This window comes from Helianthus annuus, chromosome 3 (assembly GCF_002127325.2).
Source record: "Helianthus annuus cultivar XRQ/B chromosome 3, HanXRQr2.0-SUNRISE, whole genome shotgun sequence".
Lineage (NCBI taxonomy): Eukaryota > Viridiplantae > Streptophyta > Magnoliopsida > Asterales > Asteraceae > Helianthus > Helianthus annuus.
The window spans coordinates 16,323,331-16,346,400 of NC_035435.2; the positions used below are offsets into that span (position 1 = coordinate 16,323,331).

General features: G+C 32.9%; 1 protein-coding gene across 3 annotated transcripts in view; it reads left to right on the forward strand.

Annotated features, from left to right (window-relative positions):
- Positions 1-318: 318 nt before the first annotated feature.
- Positions 319-23,070, forward strand: part of LOC118490140 (probable receptor-like protein kinase At2g23200) — a 36,786-nt gene continuing 14,034 nt past the window's right edge. The window contains exons 1-2 of one of the 3 annotated variants that reach the window (XR_004888322.1): positions 319-1,491; positions 21,948-22,910. Coding sequence is in view for 1 of the 3 variants with exons in the window: in XM_035987410.1 (XP_035843303.1) it covers positions 625-1,491; positions 8,300-8,617 (1,185 nt within the window). In the remaining 2 variants the exon portion in view is untranslated. Of the gene's footprint in view, positions 1,492-8,299; positions 11,758-21,947; positions 22,911-23,070 lie in introns of those variants that run through there. The other 2 variants (XR_004888321.1, XM_035987410.1) reach the window with 2 other exon arrangements.

Genomic DNA, 23,070 nt, shown 5'->3' on the forward strand with positions numbered 1-23,070 from the left:
ATCATTTTAGTCCCTGTATTTTGTCCAATTATTTTATTCAAACTTTGCTTTTTTTATGAAACTTGTATGTTTCAAGAATGTAAGACGCGAAAATGGTACAAATTTGAAATTTGGTCTGATCTAACATAATTAGACAAACTAAACGGACGAAAATGGAAGTTAACTCTTAATTGTTTGAGAAAATTTTGAAGCCCCATCGGAACATATAAAGAATCGTACAATAAATAACATTGAAAGTTTGGAAAATAATTTTAATGTTCATAAGACTACCCAACTGGTTATATATACTAATTCCCACCTTATATTTTCGCGTTAACTATATATACACGAGTCATCACCTTCAATTCTCTTCATATACCTGAATACCCTCAACTATATATACATCTCTTCACCTTAAATTCTCTCGTCATCCCACAGAAACACAATTTTTTCACTCTCCTCTAATCCCGACTTCATCGGTGATTACCGCTTTGTTTTTTTTGTTAAACAATATTTATTTTGAACTCAAAAACTTGTTTAATTTTGAAACAAACATAATACATATACTATATACAAACACTTTCTAAAAACTTGGAGGCCCTAAGTTTTTGGTAGCTCTAGGCCCGTGGCTAGATTGCCAAGCCTATGGATCCGCCTCCGTTTTCACCTTTAGAAGCAGAGTTTTATTTAGACCCAGATGATCCTTTAGATGCACATCGTTCGGTTGCAGGTCCTTTAGACGCAGAGTATTCTTTAGCCACAAAGCTTAATCCGTTACGAATTCCACTTGAAGATATACTACAAGCTACCAATGATTTTTCTAAAGAAAATCTCTTAAGACAAGATGAAAAGATAGCTATTTACAAAGGATGGCTGTGGTGGCGGGAAGTAGATGTTGTAATCAGGAAGTATACTAGATACCCATCTGAGTTCTTTCGAAAGATTGAGGGAATTTCTCGTCTCAAGCATAGAAATGTAGCATCATTGATTGGTTTTTGTATTGAGGAAAATGTTCTGATGGTAGTTATGGAGCGTGCAGTTAATGGAAGTCTGGCCAAATATATAAATGATCAAGCAACCCTCACATGGTCTCAAAGATTGAATATATGTTTTGGTGCTGCACTTGCGTTGACATTCAGGCAACATAGTAGCAGACATTTTTATATAAACATGGGAGACTTTGAAATAATGTTAGATAAAGATTGGGAAGCCAAGGTACTATTTTGTATAGAATCAGAGTCGAAAAACTCTGATCTGTACTCTTTGGGCGTAATATTGTTGGAAATGCTTTATGGGAGGAAAGCAACGATCGAAGATGTTAATCAATATTGTTATGAAGAGGTGGATGATATGATTGATCCCCATCTAAGGACACAAATGCACCCACACTCACTGTCCATCTTCTCAAGAACAACCTATGACTGCCTCAAAAGCAAGAAAAGATCCGATATCTCACCGATTGCGGAAACACTTAAGGAAGCTTTTGATATTCAATGGAAACATGAAAATCGTGTAAGTATTTTCATTGCAGTTAGTTTTCCATTCGTATCTAAACAAATTATAGTTTACGGCAACTAAATCATGATAAAAAATGATATATACCCAATATGTTTGTTTTATAATTGTTTTTTTTTTCTTGATTTTGTTTAATATCCTCAATTATAAGATTATAGCCCAAAAACAATGTAAAAGTCGTTCAGGTAAAAATAATAATTTTAAAAATGAATAGTAAGGGGTTTTTTTTTATTTATTTTTTATTAAACCGACTTCTACATGTGTTTATAGAGTTAATTGCCCGGATGGTTCTTGTTGTTTACCCTTTTTGTCACCTTTAGTCCTCATCTTTAAAAAAAAAAACATATTGTCACCTTTAGTCCTCATCTTTAAAAAAAAAACATATATGCTCTTGTGGTTAAATTATTTGTTACTCGGATAATCCCCAGATGAAATGGTCATTAACTTATCCAGTTAAAGGTGTATGAAATGACCTAACTACCCTTTGTAGATATATTGGAAAACAAAAATACAATCAATATATACAATCAAAAATTTCTTAAAGATCTTCGGTGGGTCCCACAAGTTGGTATATTATTAACTTATATAAATAAAAGTGGATCCCACTATAAATTATTTAATTTAATTTGTTTTATCATTAAGGGGAATTTAGTCATTTATATTTATATACTATAAATTAGTAAGTTTTCTATGCATAGGATGTTGTACCATATGTTTTGGGTGTTTTTCAAAAAAAAAAGTTGAAATTTTACCTTTAATCTAAATCTTTGAATTTGTTGCAATTTTCATTTCACAAAATTGATTTTTTTTTACTTTAGAGCCAAAACTTTTTTTTTTTTACAATTTAACCTTAACTTTTTTATATTTAACTTTGGTCCCCTATACTTTTCATCTTTCGCAGATTTTCGCTTTACACAGGGACGTTGTGCCATATTACCTCGCAAAATTATGAACAAAACGTAAAAACGTTGAAACACAAACACACGTTGCTTCATGGTAACTCGCAAAATTTAGTACGAAACGTAAAGCGAAATCTGCGAAAGATGAAAAGTATAGAGGACCAAAGTTAAATATAAAAAAGTTAAGGTTAAATTGTAAAAAAAAAAAGTTTGGATGTTGTACCATGTGTTTTGGGTGTTTTTCAAAAAAAAAGTTGAAATTTTACCTTTAATCTAAATCTTTGAATTTGTTGCACTTTTCATTTCACAAAATTGATTTGTTTTTACTTTAGAGCCAAAACTTTTTTTTTTTTTTTTTTTTACAATTTAACCTTAACTTTTTTATATTTAACTTTGGTCCCCTATACTTTTCATCTTTCGCAGATTTTCGCTTTACGTTTCGTACTAAATTTTGCGAGTTACCACGAAGCAACGTGTGTTTGTGTTTCAACGTTTTTACGTTTTGTTCATAATTTTGCGAAGTAATATGGCACAACGTCCCTGTGTAGTTCAAGATTTTACGTCTACTGTTTTTCATTTCATAGTTTTGTCGCAACGCGTGAGTCATTGATTGACTTTGTTATTTTTTTTATATGCTCTATCTTTCGGTTTCTTACAATTTTAACCTCACAAAAATATTTTTTTTTTACTTTTAACCAAAAACTTTTTATCTTTTGTAATTTAACCTCACAACTTTTTTACTTTCTACTTTGGTACCATACACTTTTCATCCTTCCTAAATTTTCGTTTTATGTTTCGTACTAAATTTTGCGAGTTAAAACAGCGCAACGTGCGCGTGTGATTCAATGTTTACGTTTCGTTCATGATTTTGCAAGTTAATAGGGCGCAACGTGCGCGTGTGATTCAATGTTTACGTTTCGTTCATAATTTTGCGAGTTAATAGGGCACAACGTCCAGGTGTTGTTCAATGTTTTTATGTATATTTTTTTTTCTCATTTGACAGATTCGTCGTAACGCATGTGTCCTAGATCAACTTAGTTATTTTTAAATGTTCTACATTTCAGTCTATTTCTTTGCTTTAACACGCCATAACTTTAGCGTTGGTGGTCGCTGACGGTTGTGTGGGATTTGTGATATATGACGTGATTTTACGCCCCCACCGCAACGCGGGGGTGCTTAATTCTAGTTTAACATAAACTTAACAAAGTAAACTAACAGGCATCCACTCAACGACTATTCGAGTAACAAAAAATTAAGCCATAGAGAGCGTTCATGTTATTTTGAAAGCGTAGGGACTAAAGGTGAAAAATGGTAAACCATAGGGACCATCAGGGCAATTCACTCTATGTTTATATGTAAAAAGTTCTACAAATATTTGATATTCTATAAAAAGAGTGAGAAAGAGTTTTAGCCTTAGTGTTTCAATTTTTTAAGCATGGTATTGCATAAAGGATACCATACTTAAAAACTAAAAGCATTATAAATTTTATAACAACGAAATTTAAAAATCATGGCTAAAAATCATTCTCACAATACTTAGAAAAAAAATTGTTTTTAGCATAACCTGTACCTCTCTCACTATATATACAGACACACGAGATGAAGATATATATTTTAATTTTACGATCTTTAAAGTTATTACTATGTAATAAAGTTGTTAAAAATGCAATGTTTATTCATATATATATATATACATATACATATATATATTGTAATTATAATTATATATATAGGGTGAGGTTCTAGAGTGAACACTAGTTTATTTGTGAATTGAATGAAAACAAATCCTGGCCATTGATTTACGTAATCAAATCGTAAGTTACTAGTGTATTAATAATCAAAGGCTACGATTATTAATAATCAAAGGCTACGATTAGTGTATTTTCATCATCAAATTATTGTCATTGATTTACACTTGTGTATTAATAATCAAAGGCTACGATTAGTTCACTAGTATTCACTATCAAGGGGTTTGTTCACAAATGAAACTAACCATATATAGTGGAGGGTTCAAACAAACGGAGTATTCCGAGAGTAACCCGAGTCCACCACCAATTCCGGGGAAAACCTGGTAACCCACCCGCCCGTAGGCACGACAGTGAAATTACCGGTAATACCCGTTTGGCTCAAGGATCCAACTCAGGTTTCCCTAGGACTCCTATCATTGTCCACCAGTGTCTCACTCTGCACCAAGTGGGAGTCGAACATGCATCTCCCAAGAGAAATGCAAGTCCTCCACCACTAGATCTCGAGATCATTGGCAGATCATTAATTGTTAGTTTTCCTTTTGAATAGCTAACTAAATTAAATTTGTAACTTATTTACAAAAATTATATATTTTCAAAGAAAAAAAGTTAATTTAAAGTGTAGGATAATTACGATGCATGTATGATAAATTATGAGCTGTGTAGGATAAATTTTAATATGTGTAGGACAAATTTCAAAACGTGTAGGATAAATTTTGATGTGTGTAGACAAAAATTTTAGCGTGGAGGATGATAATTTTTATAACTAATTAATTAGTCAAACATAACAATAAATAAGAGGAGAAAAACTATTTAGTGTTTTATAATTGGACCCCTTATTATTTTTCTTTTTAATAAATTTTCTTTTTAAATGAACATCCCCCACCCTATATATATGTATGTGTGTGCGCGCACACGTTTTTTTTTTTTTTTTTTTTTGAAAGGTGTGAATTATTCGCAAATGTCAGAAGGTCTAGCATACGTTGTCTTAACCGGGTCCGTGCTAGAGAGCCCACTCACACAATAAATCCCCAATTTAAACCCCTCAATGAGAAATCCCTATCACCAAGACTCAAACTTGAGACCTTGAGGGGAAAACTCACCCGGGCCCATTATAAATGGAACTTAAATACGCGCGCACGTGTCAGTTTTTCTAAAGAAACCAAATGAAATCTGAGAACTTTAAGAAATAATGTGAACCATTCATTCCTTTTTATCTTAAAAATAAAATAAAAAAAGACTCCAATTAAATATGTTTTTAACGGTGAACTTCTTGCTAACTCTCGAGACTTGAACTAAGATCTCAAACTTAGGTGTTTTAAAATGCTTTATCGTGTCACTAGACAACCAACACTGGTAAAACCGATTAAATATTTGATTACGTTATTTCTCTTTTTTTCTCTCCAAAGTTAACTAATTTGTTAATTTATACATATAGTTATATTATCATTTCTGTTTCCAATTACATAATTTGTTAACTTCTATATAAAAGTATATTATTATTTCTCTCTCAAATGGACATAATTTGTTAATTTGTGTGTATATATATATATATATGGGTATGATTTCTCCTGATCCCTATATATATATATATATATAATATATATATATATATATATATATATATATATATATATATATATATATATATATATATATATATAGGGGAGAGTTCAAGTGAAAACTTTTTTTATTGTGAAAACTGAAAACTAACTAAAAAATCTTAAAAAGCATACCAAAAAACAAAATTTTCATTTTTTTTTAATTATGTATAAAAAAACTTTTAAAAAAATATATAAATTTGTAGTGCACATGTGTAATAATACACATGTGTAGTACACATATAATGCACATGTGCAGTACAAGTTTTTTATTTTTTTTTTCTAAAGTTTTTTATATATAAAAAGTACAAAAATTTTGTAAAAAAAATAAAAAATTATATATTTTTAGGCTTTTTTAGTCAGTTTTTAGGTTTTTAATTGAACTCTACTCAAACTCATGTTCAGAATATCCAATTTCATCAATATACATATATGTAAAATACTTATTTCACAATTTTAAAAACATTTGTACGTATATGAACATTAACATCGTTGATCAAAAAACCAAATTGAGTTACGTTGCTCCGAAGTTAAATTCGGTACGAACTAAGATACAACACATGTTCACCATAGAGGTTTATTGCAGGCTCGTCTCTAAGAGTTTAAAAAGAAAAAAAAATTAGGCCCTCGGTAAGATAAACAAATCAGCCTTCCCCACGTAAACATAAATAGTAAACATCAAAGTTTTAAACGTTCAAAGTCAGTAAATGACACAATAAAACTTAAGTTTTAAATATCTAATTTAATAAAACAAACTTCCATATATTCATAGAATTTAAGGAAATTCGAGTACTATCTACTAAATACGTTTTCAAAAGAAACATCTTCGCATGACTAATATATTGTTTTTTTTTTTTTGCTATATAAAGTTAAGTTCCACAAATGTGTCTTTTAACATAAAAAAAGGCTTAACGTAAGAAGTGGAGAGATTTTTTTTTTTTTTTTTTTTTTGAAATCTTATTAAAGATGTACTAGGTTATAACCCCGTGTATTACATGGGTTGAATAAATACATTTTATATATTAAATAATAAAACAATATATCTTTAAAAACCTCATTTATTGCACGGGTTTAATAAATATAATTTTATATATTAAATAATAAAAAGTTATATCTATAAGAACCATATTGTACGGGTTGAATAAATATAGTTTTATATACAAAATAAAAAAGTTATATCTTTAAAACCACATTTATTACACGGGTTGAATAAATGTAATATTGTTTACCAAATAATAAAAAAATTACATCTATATAAATATGCGCATTACACAGTTTGAATAAATGTAATTTTTTATACTAAATAATCAAAAAATATATATCCTTAAAAAACTCCGTGTATTACGAATTCAAATCTAATTTTATATATCAAATAATAAAAAGTTATATCTTAAAAAACCTCATATATTACATAGGTCGAGTTAATGTAATTTTGTATAGTGAAAATAAAAAAATTTAATATATTAATACAAAGTTTGGTTTTCGTGATAAAAATAGATTATTCTGTTGTTGCAAAATTTGTTAACAAAGTCTCAATAAATTTAACCTTTTATATTAATATATTAATACAAAGTTTGGTTTTCGTGATAAAAATAGATTATTCTGTAGTTGCAAAATTTGTTAACGATGTCTCAATAAATTTAACATTTTATTTAAAAATACGTAAATGTATAAATGATAAATAATATTAGTTATTTTTATTTTAACTTTCATAAAATCTATTTGATACCAAACTAAACAAAACGTTATTCTGTTGTTGCAAAATTTGTTAACGAAGTCTCAATAAATTTAACCTTTTATTTAAAAATCCGTAAATGTATAAATGATAAATAATATTAGTTATTTTTATTTTAAGTTTCGTAAAATCTATTTGATACCAAACTAAACAAAACGTTCAAATATAATTAATTCAAATAAATAATAGAGTGAATTGCAAAGATTGTCCTTTATCTTTATACCCATTTGCAGCCGGTGTCCTTTATGTTTAAAATTGACGAGTTTTGTACTTATTGTTTCGAAATCTTGCAGTGTATGTCCTTTAACCATAACCCAGTTAATTTTTTCTGTTAAATTTGATCATGTGCAAGGCACATGAGGGCATTTTTGTCATTTAACCTTTAAAAAGACTAATTATGTTAATAACTTAAAAAAACAAAAGCTTTAAATACATAAAAAGTTTTAACACATATATACTTACTATCCAGCCCACCATAAACCATCTTCCACCACCATCCACCCGACCCCCACCACTTACCACCACATGCTGCCACCACCCCCTAACCGTAACCCACCAGCAACAACTAACAATCAAACCCATCCATCTCTCTCTCTCCTAAACCCCATAAATAGTTCCTCTATCAACATCCATATCAAATCCCCTATCAAAATCACCAGATTAACACAAGAACACTCAAATTAAAGTTAAAACCCAAATCAAATAAACAAACATAAAATCCACAATTACCTATTAAATCTCAACATCTTAACAATAACTCGTCTTGATAGAATCAAGTGAAATTTTAGTTGGTGACACTCATCGCCTGTAACCGAACCCACACAGTTTTCGGAGCACGAATTCGGTTTTTCGATCAAGGCATTACCTGAAAAGAGGAAGTTTTTGGAAGCAGTGATGAAAGCAGGGCCTTTGTTACAAAACCTGTTACTGGCTGGACCGTTACCACATTGGTGCCACCCTCCGCCGCCTCTAGATGCTTACCGGATTCCGCCGCCACCGGTGGTGCACCAACTATGCTACCGGTTAACTGTTTGGTTGGGAAATTTAGCAGGAAAAGTGGTTTTCCTGAAGGCTGTGATTCTTATATTGATAGTAGATATAGATGTTGGAGAGTGGTGGCTAGAGGTGGTGGTTGGTGATTAATGGTGGCGGTGGAGGAGATGCAGGGAGAAAGAAAGAGGGAGAGAGAGAAAGCTAGAGAGAGAAGCAGAGATATGGTTGTGGTTTATTTATTTTTGTTTTATATATATATTCTATTAATTCTGCATATTTATTTTTGTTTTATTTGTTAGCTTTTTTAAATAAACCGGTAAAAAGACTAAATTACCCTTGTGTGAAATAATTTAAAAGAAAAAAATAACTAGGTTAGGGTTAAAGGACATACAGTGCAAGATTTTGAAACAATAAGTACAAAACCCGTCAATTTTAAACATAAAGGACACTGCCTGCAAATGAGTATAAAGATAAAGGACAATACTTGCAATTTACTCTAAATAATATTATAAATGAGAAGGAGATTAAACTAAATAATAATTATAATTATCCACAAGATATTAAACTAATAATATTTAGTAGAAGAGTCATTTATAATATAAGATATTAAACTAAATAATATTAAACTAAAATAATAATTATCTATAAGAGATGACCTAATATGATGACAAGTGTCCCAAAAGTGATTTCTTTTATTATATAGTATAGATTTTATTCTTAGGATCTAAAAAAAACTAACTGTCTAAATAACACTAGTGGAATAATTATTAGTCGAGTAATTATGATTATTCACAAATAATTACTCTACTAGAATAAATACATGAAATTTTTGTTACATTTTGCAACTAAACAAGCTTAAGTAGATGAAAAAAAAAATTTTAAAAAAGAAAAAGTATCCTCCTTCACTTCTCATGTTTAGACCATTTTGTATATTAACACTCATTTATATTTGATTCTTACACTTTCTATATATATTTAAGAAATGATTGAAACTTATCTATAGGCAAAGGATCATGTACAAATGTACCAAAATGATAATTCGTAAAAAATGTGTAGGAGAAAGTTTTGACCATTAATAAAGAAATTCAATGGTTGAGACTACATGGTATGTAAAATTTATGTGACTAAAAACAAGGGAAATAAGTTTGAAAAGGAAAAAATATGAACATCCAATATTGGTGACTCATAAACCCATTTTCAACACGAATTTCAAACAACTATAACTTTCCCATACGATAATATTTTTTTAAAAACATTTCATATTAACGAGCATTTCACCCTCTTTAACTTAAGTAGGCTATTACTATAGATTTCTTAATTTTAAAATTTTGTTTTACAAGCTATAACGTTACGTGATTTTGTAACGCTACATCATCATGTTACAGTAATATGCTTTTTATTCTTGAAACAAGTTGATATAGCGTGTGAACTGTAACGAAGGATTGATCGCGTTGATTCTTAGAATACCCGCAATAATCTTCCCAAACCCCCAAATTCGACTCACAGGGCAGAGAATTTGAAATGATAAGATGGTTTACTGCAAAACTGATAAGTGACCATCCAGATTACATGAGAAGGACATAAATAAGAACAAAAATTCGAAACGGGCCATAAAAAGGCCATGGAAATAGAAGCCAAAAAACAAAAGGCATAAAACATGAAGAAAAACATAAACGTGCTCGTAACTCCCAATAGAATGCGTTTTTTGAACTCAAACTTCATGACGTGTTCCTCGTTTAAAGGTTCGATTTGAGTAGTAGAACGCTTAAAACGGAGACTCATAGCCAAAGTTATGGTCATTTTCGTGTATCACCCTTGGTAGCTCGATTATAGGCTGCCAGAATACCATGGCTTAATCTTCCACACTTGAGTCCGCATCATAAGTGTAACGCTACGTGACTATGTATTAGTACGTAATTATATAACAATAGTTGACTATATATTATTATGTGATTACGTGATTTTGCATACCCATTACGTGATTACTTAATTTCATTACAATATTTAGTATTTATGTGAAAACTAAGTGATTACGCAATTACGTACCAACCATAATTGTAATAAAAATCAAAATAGATAAATACATAATATTTCACGGAATACCTAATATTTCAGGTTTAATCACGTATTAAATATAAATGTAATTAAAACATTAACCAATCAACCTATAATAACCACGTAATGCTATATATTACAGATTAAAATCACATAATAAGCCGTAAACAATTAAGTTCTCGTTATTAAATGTGTAAAGACGTAATAAACTAACTGTAATAACATCAGTTATAACAAATCAAATTAATTGTATAATCACGTAATGATTTATATTGAATGTGTAATCTCGTATCATTTAAAAAAAAATAAATTAAGAAAACTACAGCAATAGCCTATTCAAATTAAAGAAAATCAAATGCTCGTTAATACAATGTATTTTTTTAGAGTATTATCATATGAAAAAAGTTTAAGTCTTTTCAAAATCGTGCAAGAAATGAATTTATAAGTCAACAATATTAGATTTTCCTAAAATACTCTTGTCTTTGAATATTTCCTACATTTCGTGTGAATCGACTCTTTTGTACAATAATTATTCACCTTATGTTTAGTAGTAATCTAAAACTTAATAAATTGGTAAACAGGTAATCTAATATATGATAATACAAAGATTAAAAACTATACAAAGTAAACTGATTAAAAACAAGTGAAAATAAAAATAAAAGAAATGATATGAATTTGGTTCATATAAATTGAGTGGATAGACTTAAGGCTATCTGATATGGGTTAGCGCCCTAGTCAGATCAACTAATGGCCCACCAAACACTTCCCTGTGGGTGTTATGAACGGGGTCCATCTCTTTAACGAGTGCCATAACCCTATGCATGTGGGGGCCATGTAATTCCACATCAGGTTTTTCTTTTTTGATTTTCTTTTTTTTTTCCAATAGTTTTTAAAGGATAATGGCACATCTAAAAGTTTTCTTAATGATAAGTAAATATATTTTTACCTCGTTTGGATCTGACAATAACGGTTGGCGGGGCTTAACAAATTAAAAAAAACCAACGAGTACAAGGTAATAGTAAGTTTAACGCCGAATAGAAAAAAAGTAAATAAATAGTTACCTAGTTGAGGTCGGGCAACAACGATTCATGATAATGAGGACGAAAACCGGACACGACCTCCCCACGTTATCATCATTTCCTCTCCCATCGTAAGAATCAGAGACAACAGGCCCCTCCTAATATAAACGGTGTGCTAAGTATTTCATAAACAAAAAAAAAAAAAAAAAAAAAAAACAAAACAAGTTAAAAAAATGCTATACCACACTGCTTTTCGAAATAAACGTGCTAGTGTTTGTGTTGGACGACTCGCCGAAAATGTAATTAAGGTTGAACCAAGACATGGTGGAATCGAATATAAAGAAAAAACGAAGACAATATGAATCGTCGTCTTCCTCGTTTATAAAGGCCAAGCAGAATGCGAATGCAAATTCACATACCAATACGCGTCGTATAGGCCTATACGACCCGTATGGGGCTGACGCAATGTTCTTTCAATCGCTTTATGTCACTGTTGTGTGACAGAAAGTAACCTCGTACTGTGAGATTAAATATATAAATGTAATATTTAATCTTGTAGCCTATATAATCATTTATATTATATTAGATCAAAATATATTTATTAACCTATTAATAATTAGTTGGTAATTGTTGATGGACCATATTACCCTTATTAACTAATTGGGTTTCCTCTTGGGTGTATAAATAAGGGGCTTATTAGAGAGTTAAAGGGTTACACACATTACACAATCACAACCCTCATAACATCAAAGAATTCGGCTCTCTCCCTATAACCGATTCTCACCCTAGTTTCGGTTTCATCACCATCATAACTTACACCCTAAGGAGGAACCAGATCATCCTAACAATCATGACTAACTCGATGGCTGCATCCCTGACTGGATTCTCTGCTGGGTTATCTGCTGTAACAGGTATTATTCATGTTTTCCATTATGTTTAAACAGAACTGATCCAACATGTGGTATCAGAGCATATGTTGATTAATCAGTTCTGGTTTTGTATCCATTATTCTGGGATCAAAAATCTGGAAAACTGTTTTTTTTTTGAAAGTTCATAAAAATCAAAACTGTTTCGAGTCCTGTTACCGAAATCCCTGTTTTCGGAAATTAATTGAATGATAAATTGACTCGAAATCTTAATGGGTAACCTAGTATCCGAAATCTGTTAACAAAATCTTAAAAATCTAGATTTCGGAACCCAGAATTATGTTTATTTTTTTTTTAGGGTTCATCATAAGGTTCTAAGAAAACTCGAAAATTCCCTAAGATTTGGAATATAATTTAGATTAGTGGGTGTTTTTCCTGTTTTTGATCTTTATTTTATCTATTGAAATTTCGAAAACTGTTAAAAGATAATCAGTTATTATTACGAAATCTTTTGATAAGTTTAGATCAGCATTAAAACAGGAAACATTATCCCACAATCCCTTAAATTTCGAGTTTTCAGTTATTATCACAAAACAGCTGTTAACGAGGTTGCTACTCGCAACCATGAGGTTGCTACTCGCAACCATGAGGTTGCTACTCGAGACCATGAGATTGCGACTCGCAACCATAACGTGATTGATCGAAACCATGAGGTTGCGACTCGCAACCATAACGTGATTAGTCGAGACTAAGGTTGCGACTCGAAACCATAACAGCATAACTCGAGACTGAGGTTGCGACTCGCAACCATAACGTGATTAGTCGAGACTAAGGTTGCGACTCGAAACCATAACAGCATAACTCGAGACTGAGGTTGCGACTCGCAACCATAACGTGATTAGTCGAGACTAAGGTTGCGACTCGAAACCATAACAGCACAACTCGAGACTAAGGTTGCGACTCGAGACCATGACTCGAAATCTCAAAACTTAAGCTGCGCTAACAGGTGGTTTGCTATTAAGTACTTGGTTTTGTTAATACTTAATTCATTGATCAGAATCAGATAACTTTTTTTTTTTTTTACAAAACCAAAATAGCTTAACTTGGATGAGCTTCTGATGTATTAATTCTGGCCAAAGCTGATTTAATACATCTATTTATTGTTCAAGTATTATGAAAGCTATGTTGAGTATGCATTACAAACCTGAAATGTCTTAATTCTGGCCAAAGCTGATTTAATTCATTTATGTTTAGCATAACTTGACAAGTGCATAATTAAAGTGATTGTCTCATTTCTGGCCAAAGCTGATTTGTCACAATTACTTTGCACACATACTTAAATGATTACACTTCTGGCCAAAGCTGATTTGTCCTCGTTTAAGTAGAATTTTACTAAGTCTATTATTTTGATGTTAGTAATGGACATTATCACAGCTTCATAATTATAATGGTCATTATTTATGCCTGCCTTAGTGTAACAAGCCCATTAGATCACATTAGGATTTCTTCTTTTGTATCATAACTTGCTCATCTTATTTCCACTACCAGCACCCAATTGCGGGATTCCACCTTTGACTGGTGATAACTTTGCTGAATGGAAGGATGCCCTCATGCTTACTCTAGGATTGCTAGACTTTGATTATGCTCTAAGAGAGAATAAGCCAGCGGACCTTACCGCTACAAGTACTGCTGCTGAGCAGATAGTCCATGATAAATGGACTAGGTGTAACCGCATGTCTCTCATGTTCATGAAGCAATCCATTCATAACTCAATCAGAGGGGCCATTCCTGATTCTGAAAATGCTAAAACCTATCTGGCTTCTGTGGAGGATCAATTCAAGGGAACATCAAAAGCACACGCTAGCACTCTTATCCTCAAGCTGGTGACAACTAAGTATGATGGGAGGAGCGGCATTCGCGAACACATCATGATGATGCATGATATGGCCAATAAGCTGAAGGGCCTAGAGATGGAAATCAGTGATGGTTTTCTCGTTCACTTCATCATCACTTCGCTTCCTTCGTCCTATGAAGCTTTCAAGATCAATTACAACACTCAGAAGGACAAATGGACAATGAGTGAGCTGATCGCTATGTGCGTGCAGGAGGAAGAGCGTATGAAGATGGATCGCACTACTGATGTTGCTAACTTCACCACTTCCAGCTCAAAGAAGAGGAAGAACTCTTATCAAAGAAAGGATGCTTCTAAGGTTCAAAAGCCAAATCCAAATCCTAATACAAGTGCACCTTCCAGCTCTAAGAACTCCTTAGGCAAACCCTATTGCAAGTTCTGTAAGAAAACAGGACATAAGCAAAAGGAATGCCCTGACTTTAAGGAGTGGCTGGCTAAGAAAGGTAACGATTTTTTCATGATACTTGAGTCCTTTAATTTAAATGTTCCTGCTAATTCTTGGTGGTTTGATTCTGGTTCTATGGTTCATGTAACCAATTCACTTCAGGGATTCCTTACAATCCGGAAGCTGGGAAGAAACCAAAGAACACTTAAAGTTGGGGATGATCGGGAATTAGAAGTGAAGGCCATAGGAACATTACAATTATTTTTGAAAACTGGTTTATGTATTAAACTTTATGATACCTTATATGTTCCTGAGGTAACTCGGAACCTTGTATCAGGACCAAAGTTAGACATGGACGGTTTTGTCGTTTCTCATGGTCATCGCAAACTCTCTATTCTCTATGATTCCGTTGTTTATGGTACTGGCATTCTGGATGGTGGTCTCTATAGATTAGAACTAGATGATAATTTTTCCAAATCTTTGTTGTCATATAATGTTAATGAATCACTCACAAAGATGGAAAAGAAACAAATTCGAGACTTAGAGACTTCATCTATGTTGTGGCATCAACGTTTAGGCCACATCTCAAGAGAACGATTAAATCGTCTCGTAAAGGATGAAGTCTTACCTCCTCTCGATTTCACTGATTTTGGAACATGTGTCAAATGTCTTAAAGGCAAAATGACATCAGCGAATAAGAAAGGTGCCACTAGGAGCTCTAATTTATTAGAACTCATTCACACTGACATTAGTGGTCCCTATCAAATCGTTGGCATCACAGGACATACTTCATTTATCACTTTCATTGATGATTATTCTCGTTACATGTACTTGTATCTTATAAAGGAAAAGTCTGAATCTCTTACAACTTTTAAAGATTATAAAGCTGAAGTTGAAAAGCAATTAGATCGTCAAATTAAAGTTGTGAGATCAGACAGAGGTGGTGAATATTATGGAAGACATACTGATGTGGGTCAAGCTCCTGGTCCATTTTATGAGTTTTGTAAGGGCCAGGGGATTGTGAACCAATACACCATGCCTGGTACACCTCAGCAGAATGGTGTCGCTGAACGAAGAAATCGTACCCTTATGAACATGGTGCGCAGTATGTTAGCCAACACTAATTTACCATTATTCCTCTGGACTGAAGCGTTAAAAGCAGCTGTTCATATACTCAATAGAGTTCCTTCTAAGTCTGTCCCTAAAACTCCTTATGAACTTTGGACAGGAAGGAAACCGAGTCTTAAATATATGAAAGTATGGGGCTGCATTGCTGAAGCAAAATTATATAATCCTTTCCTAAGGAAACTTGACCCTAAAACAGTTACCTGTTTCTTTATCGGGTATCCTGATCATTCAAAGGGTTATCGTTTCTATTGTCCTTCCCATGTCACCCGTATTGTTGAAACCAAGCGTGCTGCGTTCCTGGAGGATTTCAAGGTCAGTGGGAGCAGTACCAACCCTTACGAAGAATTGCAAGAAGTACAAGACGCGGGGGGGAGAGACTCGTCGCTTACCATTACTCCGTTTACTCCTCTTGTACCACATGCAACTGCACCTGAAGCCACTGCACAAACTACAACTCCACAACCAGAACCCATTATACCTCATAACGAAGGCACATCAAACGCTCAACCCGAAAATCAGCTCAGGAGGTCATCTAGGCAAAAACGGCCTACTAATTGGGATGATTATATTACCTACCTGACTGAAATGGATGCTGGAAAGCTCAATGATCCTATCTCTTATAATGAAGCCATTAGCAGTGATCAGTCTTCTGAATGGAACAAAGCTATGATTGATGAGCTTGAATCCATGAAGAAAAATGACGTTTGGGATTTGGTAGAATTACCCAACGGTGTCAAACCTGTAGGTTGTAAATGGGTGTTCAAAACAAAACTAGATCCGAATGGGAACGTTGAACGCTACAAAGCGAGATTGGTTGCAAAGGGCTACACTCAGAAAGAGGGAATTGATTATCAAGAGACGTTTTCACCTGTCTCTCGTAAAGATTCATTAAGGATCGTTATGGCCCTAGTAGCTCATTTTGATTTAGAGCTGCATCAGATGGACGTCAAAACTGCTTTCCTTAACGGAGACTTAGACGAAGATGTTTACATGAAACAACCTGAAGGCTTTAAACCTGAAGGTCAGGAGCATCTAGTCTGTAAGTTGAAGAAATCCATTTATGGGTTAAAACAAGCATCACGTCAATGGTATCTCAAGTTTGATAAAGTCATGAAGAGGCAAGGTTTTATGAAGAATCAAGTGGATCAATGCACCTACCTCAAGATGAGTGGGAGTAATTTTACTATACTTGTCCTTTACGTAGATGATATTCTATTGGCAAGTAATAGTTTAGACATGTTGCATGAGTCGAAGCGGTTACTCTCGCATAACTTCGACATGAAGGATCTCGGAGATGCTTCTTACGTCATTGGCATCGAAATTCACCGAGATAGACACAAAGGGATCTTAGGATTGTCTCAAAAGACTTACATAGATCGTGTCCTTACACGTTACAACATGCAACAGTGCAAACCCTCCGTCGCTCCAGTAGTTAAGGGAGATGTTTTCGGTTCATTCCAGTGTCCGACAACAGAGGTTGAAAAGGAGCAAATGAGCCAGATACCTTACGCGTCAGTAGTCGGGAGCCTGATGTATGCTCAAGTCTGTACTCGCCCAGATATCGCTTATATTGCTGGAATGCTAGGCCGTTATCAGACTAATCCTGGCCTAGATCACTGGAAAGCAGCTAAGAAGGTCCTCAGATATCTGCAAGGGACGAAAGACTATAAACTGACTTATAGAAGAAGTGATCACTTAGAAGTGGTAGGTTATTCTGATTCTGACTTTGCTAAATGCAAAGATGACAAGAAATCCACTTTGGGCTACATCTTTATGTTAGCAGGCGGACCTATCTCATGGAAAAGTCATAAACAACAGTTAACTACAACTTCCACAATGATGGCAGAATACATTGCTGTTTACAACGCAACCTGTCATGGAATGTTGCTTAGAAATCTGATCACTGGACTCAAAATTGTTAATTCCATTTCTAGACCATTGAAGCTTTACTGTGATAACTCAGCTGCCATTAGTTTCTCGAACAGTAACAGTTCGACTGGAGCTGGTTTATATCTCGATACAAAATACTTGTTCGTACGTGAACGAGTTGAGGAAAATAATCTTTGTATTGAGTATATTAGTACTAAAGATATGCTAGCGGATCCGATGACTAAAGGTCTCCCACCTAAAGTTTTCGAAGAACATGTATCGAATATGGGACTTACTAAAAACCTTGTTTAATGGCATATTGTACTAGCTTATGTTTTAATTAATAAAATTTCCTCAGTTTGATTTTGTATGTCTCTAACATATGTTCTGCCGGTGTAATGACATATAGACAAATATAAATACAAATCAGACGCTAAAGGGCTTATACATATTTTGATCGTAACTATTAGGTTTTAAATTGAGGCTATAGTATGACTAATGGGGGTCCTGAGTCGAATGATGATTCAACGGCTGTATTTCTCTGCTATAGTTCTTGGTTTAAAGCTAAAATGAGTGTTAACTCCTGGCCAGGCTTACCTAATACTCATGATAAATGATTACTTGGCTAAGTGGGAGAATGTGAGATTAAATATATAAATGTAATATTTAATCTTGTAGCCTATATAATCATTTATATTATATTAGATCAAAATATATTTATTAACCTATTAATAATTAGTTGGTAATTGTTGATGGACCATATTACCCTTATTAACTAATTGGGTTTCCTCTTGGGTGTATAAATAAGGGGCTTATTAGAGAGTTAAAGGGTTACACACATTACACAATCACAACCCTCATAACATCAAAGAATTCGGCTCTCTCCCTATAACCGATTCTCACCCTAGTTTCGGTTTCATCACCATCATAACTTACACCCTAAGGAGGAACCAGATCATCCTAACAATCATGACTAACTCGATGGCTGCATCCCTGACTGGATTCTCTGCTGGGTTATCTGCTGTAACAGGTATTATTCATGTTTTCCATTATGTTTAAACAGAACTGATCCAACACGTACTATAATACGGATCGTATAGACATATACGATCCGTATAGGGTTTGCATTTGAACCCTATCTGTCAGGTTTGATAGACAACCTATTACTAATACGCATCGTATAGGCCTATACGATGCGTATTAGTCCGCATGAGGAGACAGTATCAGCCTTTGACTGATCTTGGAAATTGAATTAACCTAATACGCATCGTATAGGCTTATATGATGCGGAGTTTTTAACCAAACTAGTGTTGGTGAAGAAAATATTTACCAAAATGGTGTTCCTTGAAAACTATTTACTAAAATAGTGTTTTTTATTTAATCTTATTTGCGTCTCTTCTTAAACCAACATATTAGCCTTCTTTGGTATTATTCTTATTCAATGAACTCAATGTTAATATAATTATTCTTATATAAAGCTATCTATTGTTTTTAATCAATCGATTCAGTATTGTTTTTCTAACAAAACAAGATATCTTGTTTCTTTAACAAATCCTTGAAAACTAATCCAAATAGTTGCTAATATGTAACTGTACACTGATGTTTAGCCAACAAACAATGCTTAACACAAAGGGTTTGGGTTTTTAAAAGTATCACAACAAACAATATTATATATTCATGTTTACACATGTCTTTTGTTTTTGAAATTTTATTTGGCTCCATTGATTTTGCTCACTCTTATGAAAAATTTATTATAAGTAACAAATAGGATCAACGTGCATATTTAATTTTCCTGTTCACGATCTGTAAAAAAAGTATGAATATATTTTAATAATTAAATTCACGTGCCCAGAATTAAATGAAATTAAAATGGGAGAAAAAAATAAATAGAATGGAAGAAATAAAAAGTCTGACGACCGGTAAAATGGAAATTTGTACCTAATCAATCATTCGTTTCATATTGATTTGCTTAATGGAATAAACATAGACGAATGCAAATGAACGTAAATTACGAACGTAACTGAACGCACAAAATATGTGTTCATGTTCGTTCGTTTAATCAAATGAATAAAATGTGTTCATGTTCATTCATTTATTAAATGAATGGAATGTGAACGAAATTTCGTCAAACGGTTTATGGATTGTTTGTTTCACGTATAGAGCTACTGTTGATTGAGAAAATAACAAATGAAAAGAATTATTGGTAAAAAAAACTATAAATCAAAGAAACAAAGAAAGCGTTTTCTTTTGAAAGGCAAAATAGAAAACTTAAACAAAAAAAAAGTGTATTGATTGAGAAAAAAAATATAAAAGAAAAGATATATTTAAAAAAGAGAATCGATTAGTTGACAAGATATATGTAAAAAGAAGTTTAATATGTAGGTTAAAAACAAAATGCAAATAAAAAATTAAATGGAAAACACTATTTTGCTAAATAGTTTTCAAGAAACACCATTTTGGTAAATATTTTATCCACTAATACTAGTTTGGAAAAAAACTCTATAATGCGTATTAGTGGTGTTGTTTGAAAAATCAAGTGATGTGAGTAGGGCTGTAAATGAACCGAACGTTCAGCGAACAGTTTGTGAACCATTCGGCAGGAAGTTCGTTTATGTTCGTTCGTTTAGTAAATGAACGAACACGAACAAGAAATTTCATTCGTTAAGTTAAACGAACGAACATGAACAGAGGTTGCTTTCGTTAATTTATGTTCGTGAACGTTCGATAATGAGTTCATTTATGTTTGCTTGTTAATATTTATTTGTGTTAGTTCGTTAAAGGTTTTTATATGTTGTATTTTGTTTTATTATTTCTAGCTTTTAAAATTTTGAAACCCTAGTTATATTATATGCCTCTCACAACATCCCTCATTTCACTATTTCAATTTTAGTTTTTGTTAAGTCTTAACAAACTCTTAATTTTGTGTTTATCATGTTTATGTTTTTGATAATCACGCCAACTCTGTTAGAATAATTATGTTAAGTGTTTATTTATTTTTTTGTGGATTCTTCGTAATGTTTGTGATGAAAATGCAGATTTTATTCTAAAATGAATATTGTGTTCATAACGTCGTTTATGTTCATGAACATTTGTTAGAGTTCATTAGCATATGGTAAATGTTCGTGAACATGTTCGTTTCCTAAATGAACGAACACGAACAAGAAATCTCGTTCGGTAAGCGTTCGTGAACAATTCATGAACAAGCTTTTTTCTTAACGAACGAATACGAACATAGCCTTGTTCGTGTTCGTTCGGTTCGTTTACATCCCTAGATGTGAGAGAAGAGATATCGTTTGGTGATGTCATCATGAAGATTGATGATGTCGTTTGAAGTTTAGGTTTCGTTTTAAAATTTTGACATGTTGTTTGTATATGTATAAAGTCTTCTTAATGATACTTGATGTCGTTTAAAGAAATGATGATGTCATAGATGTTGTTTGCAAATAATGTTCAAATCTGAAAAATCATATAACAAACTATTCATCTACAACTCAGTTGAAAACCTCTAGACAAAAAAAAAAAAAAAAAAAAAAATCAGTTTGATGATGAAAACCAATCCAAATGGTGTGTAAATGGAAACCTAACACTCGGTTACGGTCCATTTCATCTTAGATCCATGTTTTGTGCTTTTTTTCAAGATCTAGGGTTTTCACATCATTTTTACATCTTTGAACAAAAACTCACAAAAATTACTAATCAAGAGCTCATGTGACTTAGCAAATGGTTAGATTCACTAAGTCTAGTACCATGGCTCTGATAGACTGATACCAATTGAAATTCCGGTTTCGGACCGATAACCACGATTAGTGAAAGATTAAGTTCATAGATGGAATGTTTAGAGACAGATAGACACTTGCTTGTATTGATTCGGACAGCATAACGTTACAAACCCACAACCAATAAGCAATCTTAACAATACCGAAAGAGTATATATCGTGTAAATTGGGAGAGACCAAGTGGTGGTCTCTCTCCCACTATAAAACCATTGTTTGAAGTGACACTATATAGGACTTGGAGATTCCAAACTTATTTGCAATGGTCAACATACTATAAAAATATATATATATATATGTAAGGATTGTTTTTATGAAATGATCTATTTTATGGTTTATAATATTGTTAGTATATGAACGTTAACAAAAATTCGATTTTGGGTAAATTCATTTCTACTCGCGTAGGCCCTTAATTTCTTATAGACACACTGCTTGACAAGTTGATGAACTCTCTTTTTCTTCTTAACTTATAGTTACGGATGGAAAGCTTTGCATCCTTGGAGATTCCACTCAGGCATATAAAGTTAGCAACATGTAATTTTGACTATACGTATCGCATCAAGTCACTCAGCTACGATCGGGTGTATAAAGCAGAGTTGGAGCATTTTGATGGGGGAAGTGTGTCAACAATAGAAGGGGATAGTAAAGGTGAACTGCCAAAGAAGCGGGTAATTATTGAACGCTTCAAGGATAACATGAATTACCCGAAAATCACAAAAGACTTCTACGCAAAAATTGAAATTCTTAGTAATTGTGAGCATCCCAACATACTCACTCTTCTTGGCTTTTGTCATGAAGATTCTGAGATGGTTCTGGTTTTTTAATGTGATTTTAAAGAAACCCTATATGATTATTTGAGAAGTGAGAGCAACATCACTAATCTTACTTGGGAACAACGAATACGTGTCAGCCTTGATATTGCACATGGGTTGAAGTTCCTTCACAGCAGGGAAGAAACCCAAGTACTGCATAGCCTACATGTCTTTTTGAATGAGAGGGGGACAGCAAAGATACCTAACTTTAGGCTCTCCCAGTTCAGTTCATACGAACCTTGGCTGTGGAACGCCATGGATATTGCACCTCAGATACCGTCTGGCCAAAGACGTGTATTAGATGATATTTACTCTCTTGGACTGACTTTATTTGATATCCTAACCGGGAGGTTGGTCTACGATCCACAAACCATGCAGAAAAATGTCAATGAGTTTGCTTCCATGGCTAGGCGACACTTCGAACATGGAGAACTAAAGAACATTGCAGATCCTAGGATAATGGACGAAGCTCAAGCGTGCAGTTATCCTCTAAAAAAAGGACCCAATCAAGATTCTTTTGATACATTTACCAAAATTGCGTATCAATGTGTGGTAGAAACTCCAAGCCAGCGTCCTACGTTGGAACTTGTCATCGAGTCTCTCGAGAAAGCATTACAGTTTCAAGTAAGTAAATCTTTGAAGTTAAACATAGTTTTTTTCACATGATATTTTGTTTATCCTTAAAAGCAGTATAGGCATTATGGTAGTTTAAGCCGTAATTTTTACATTAGTTTAAATATTAAATCTAACAGAAAACATTGATTTAATTTAAAAATTCAATAAA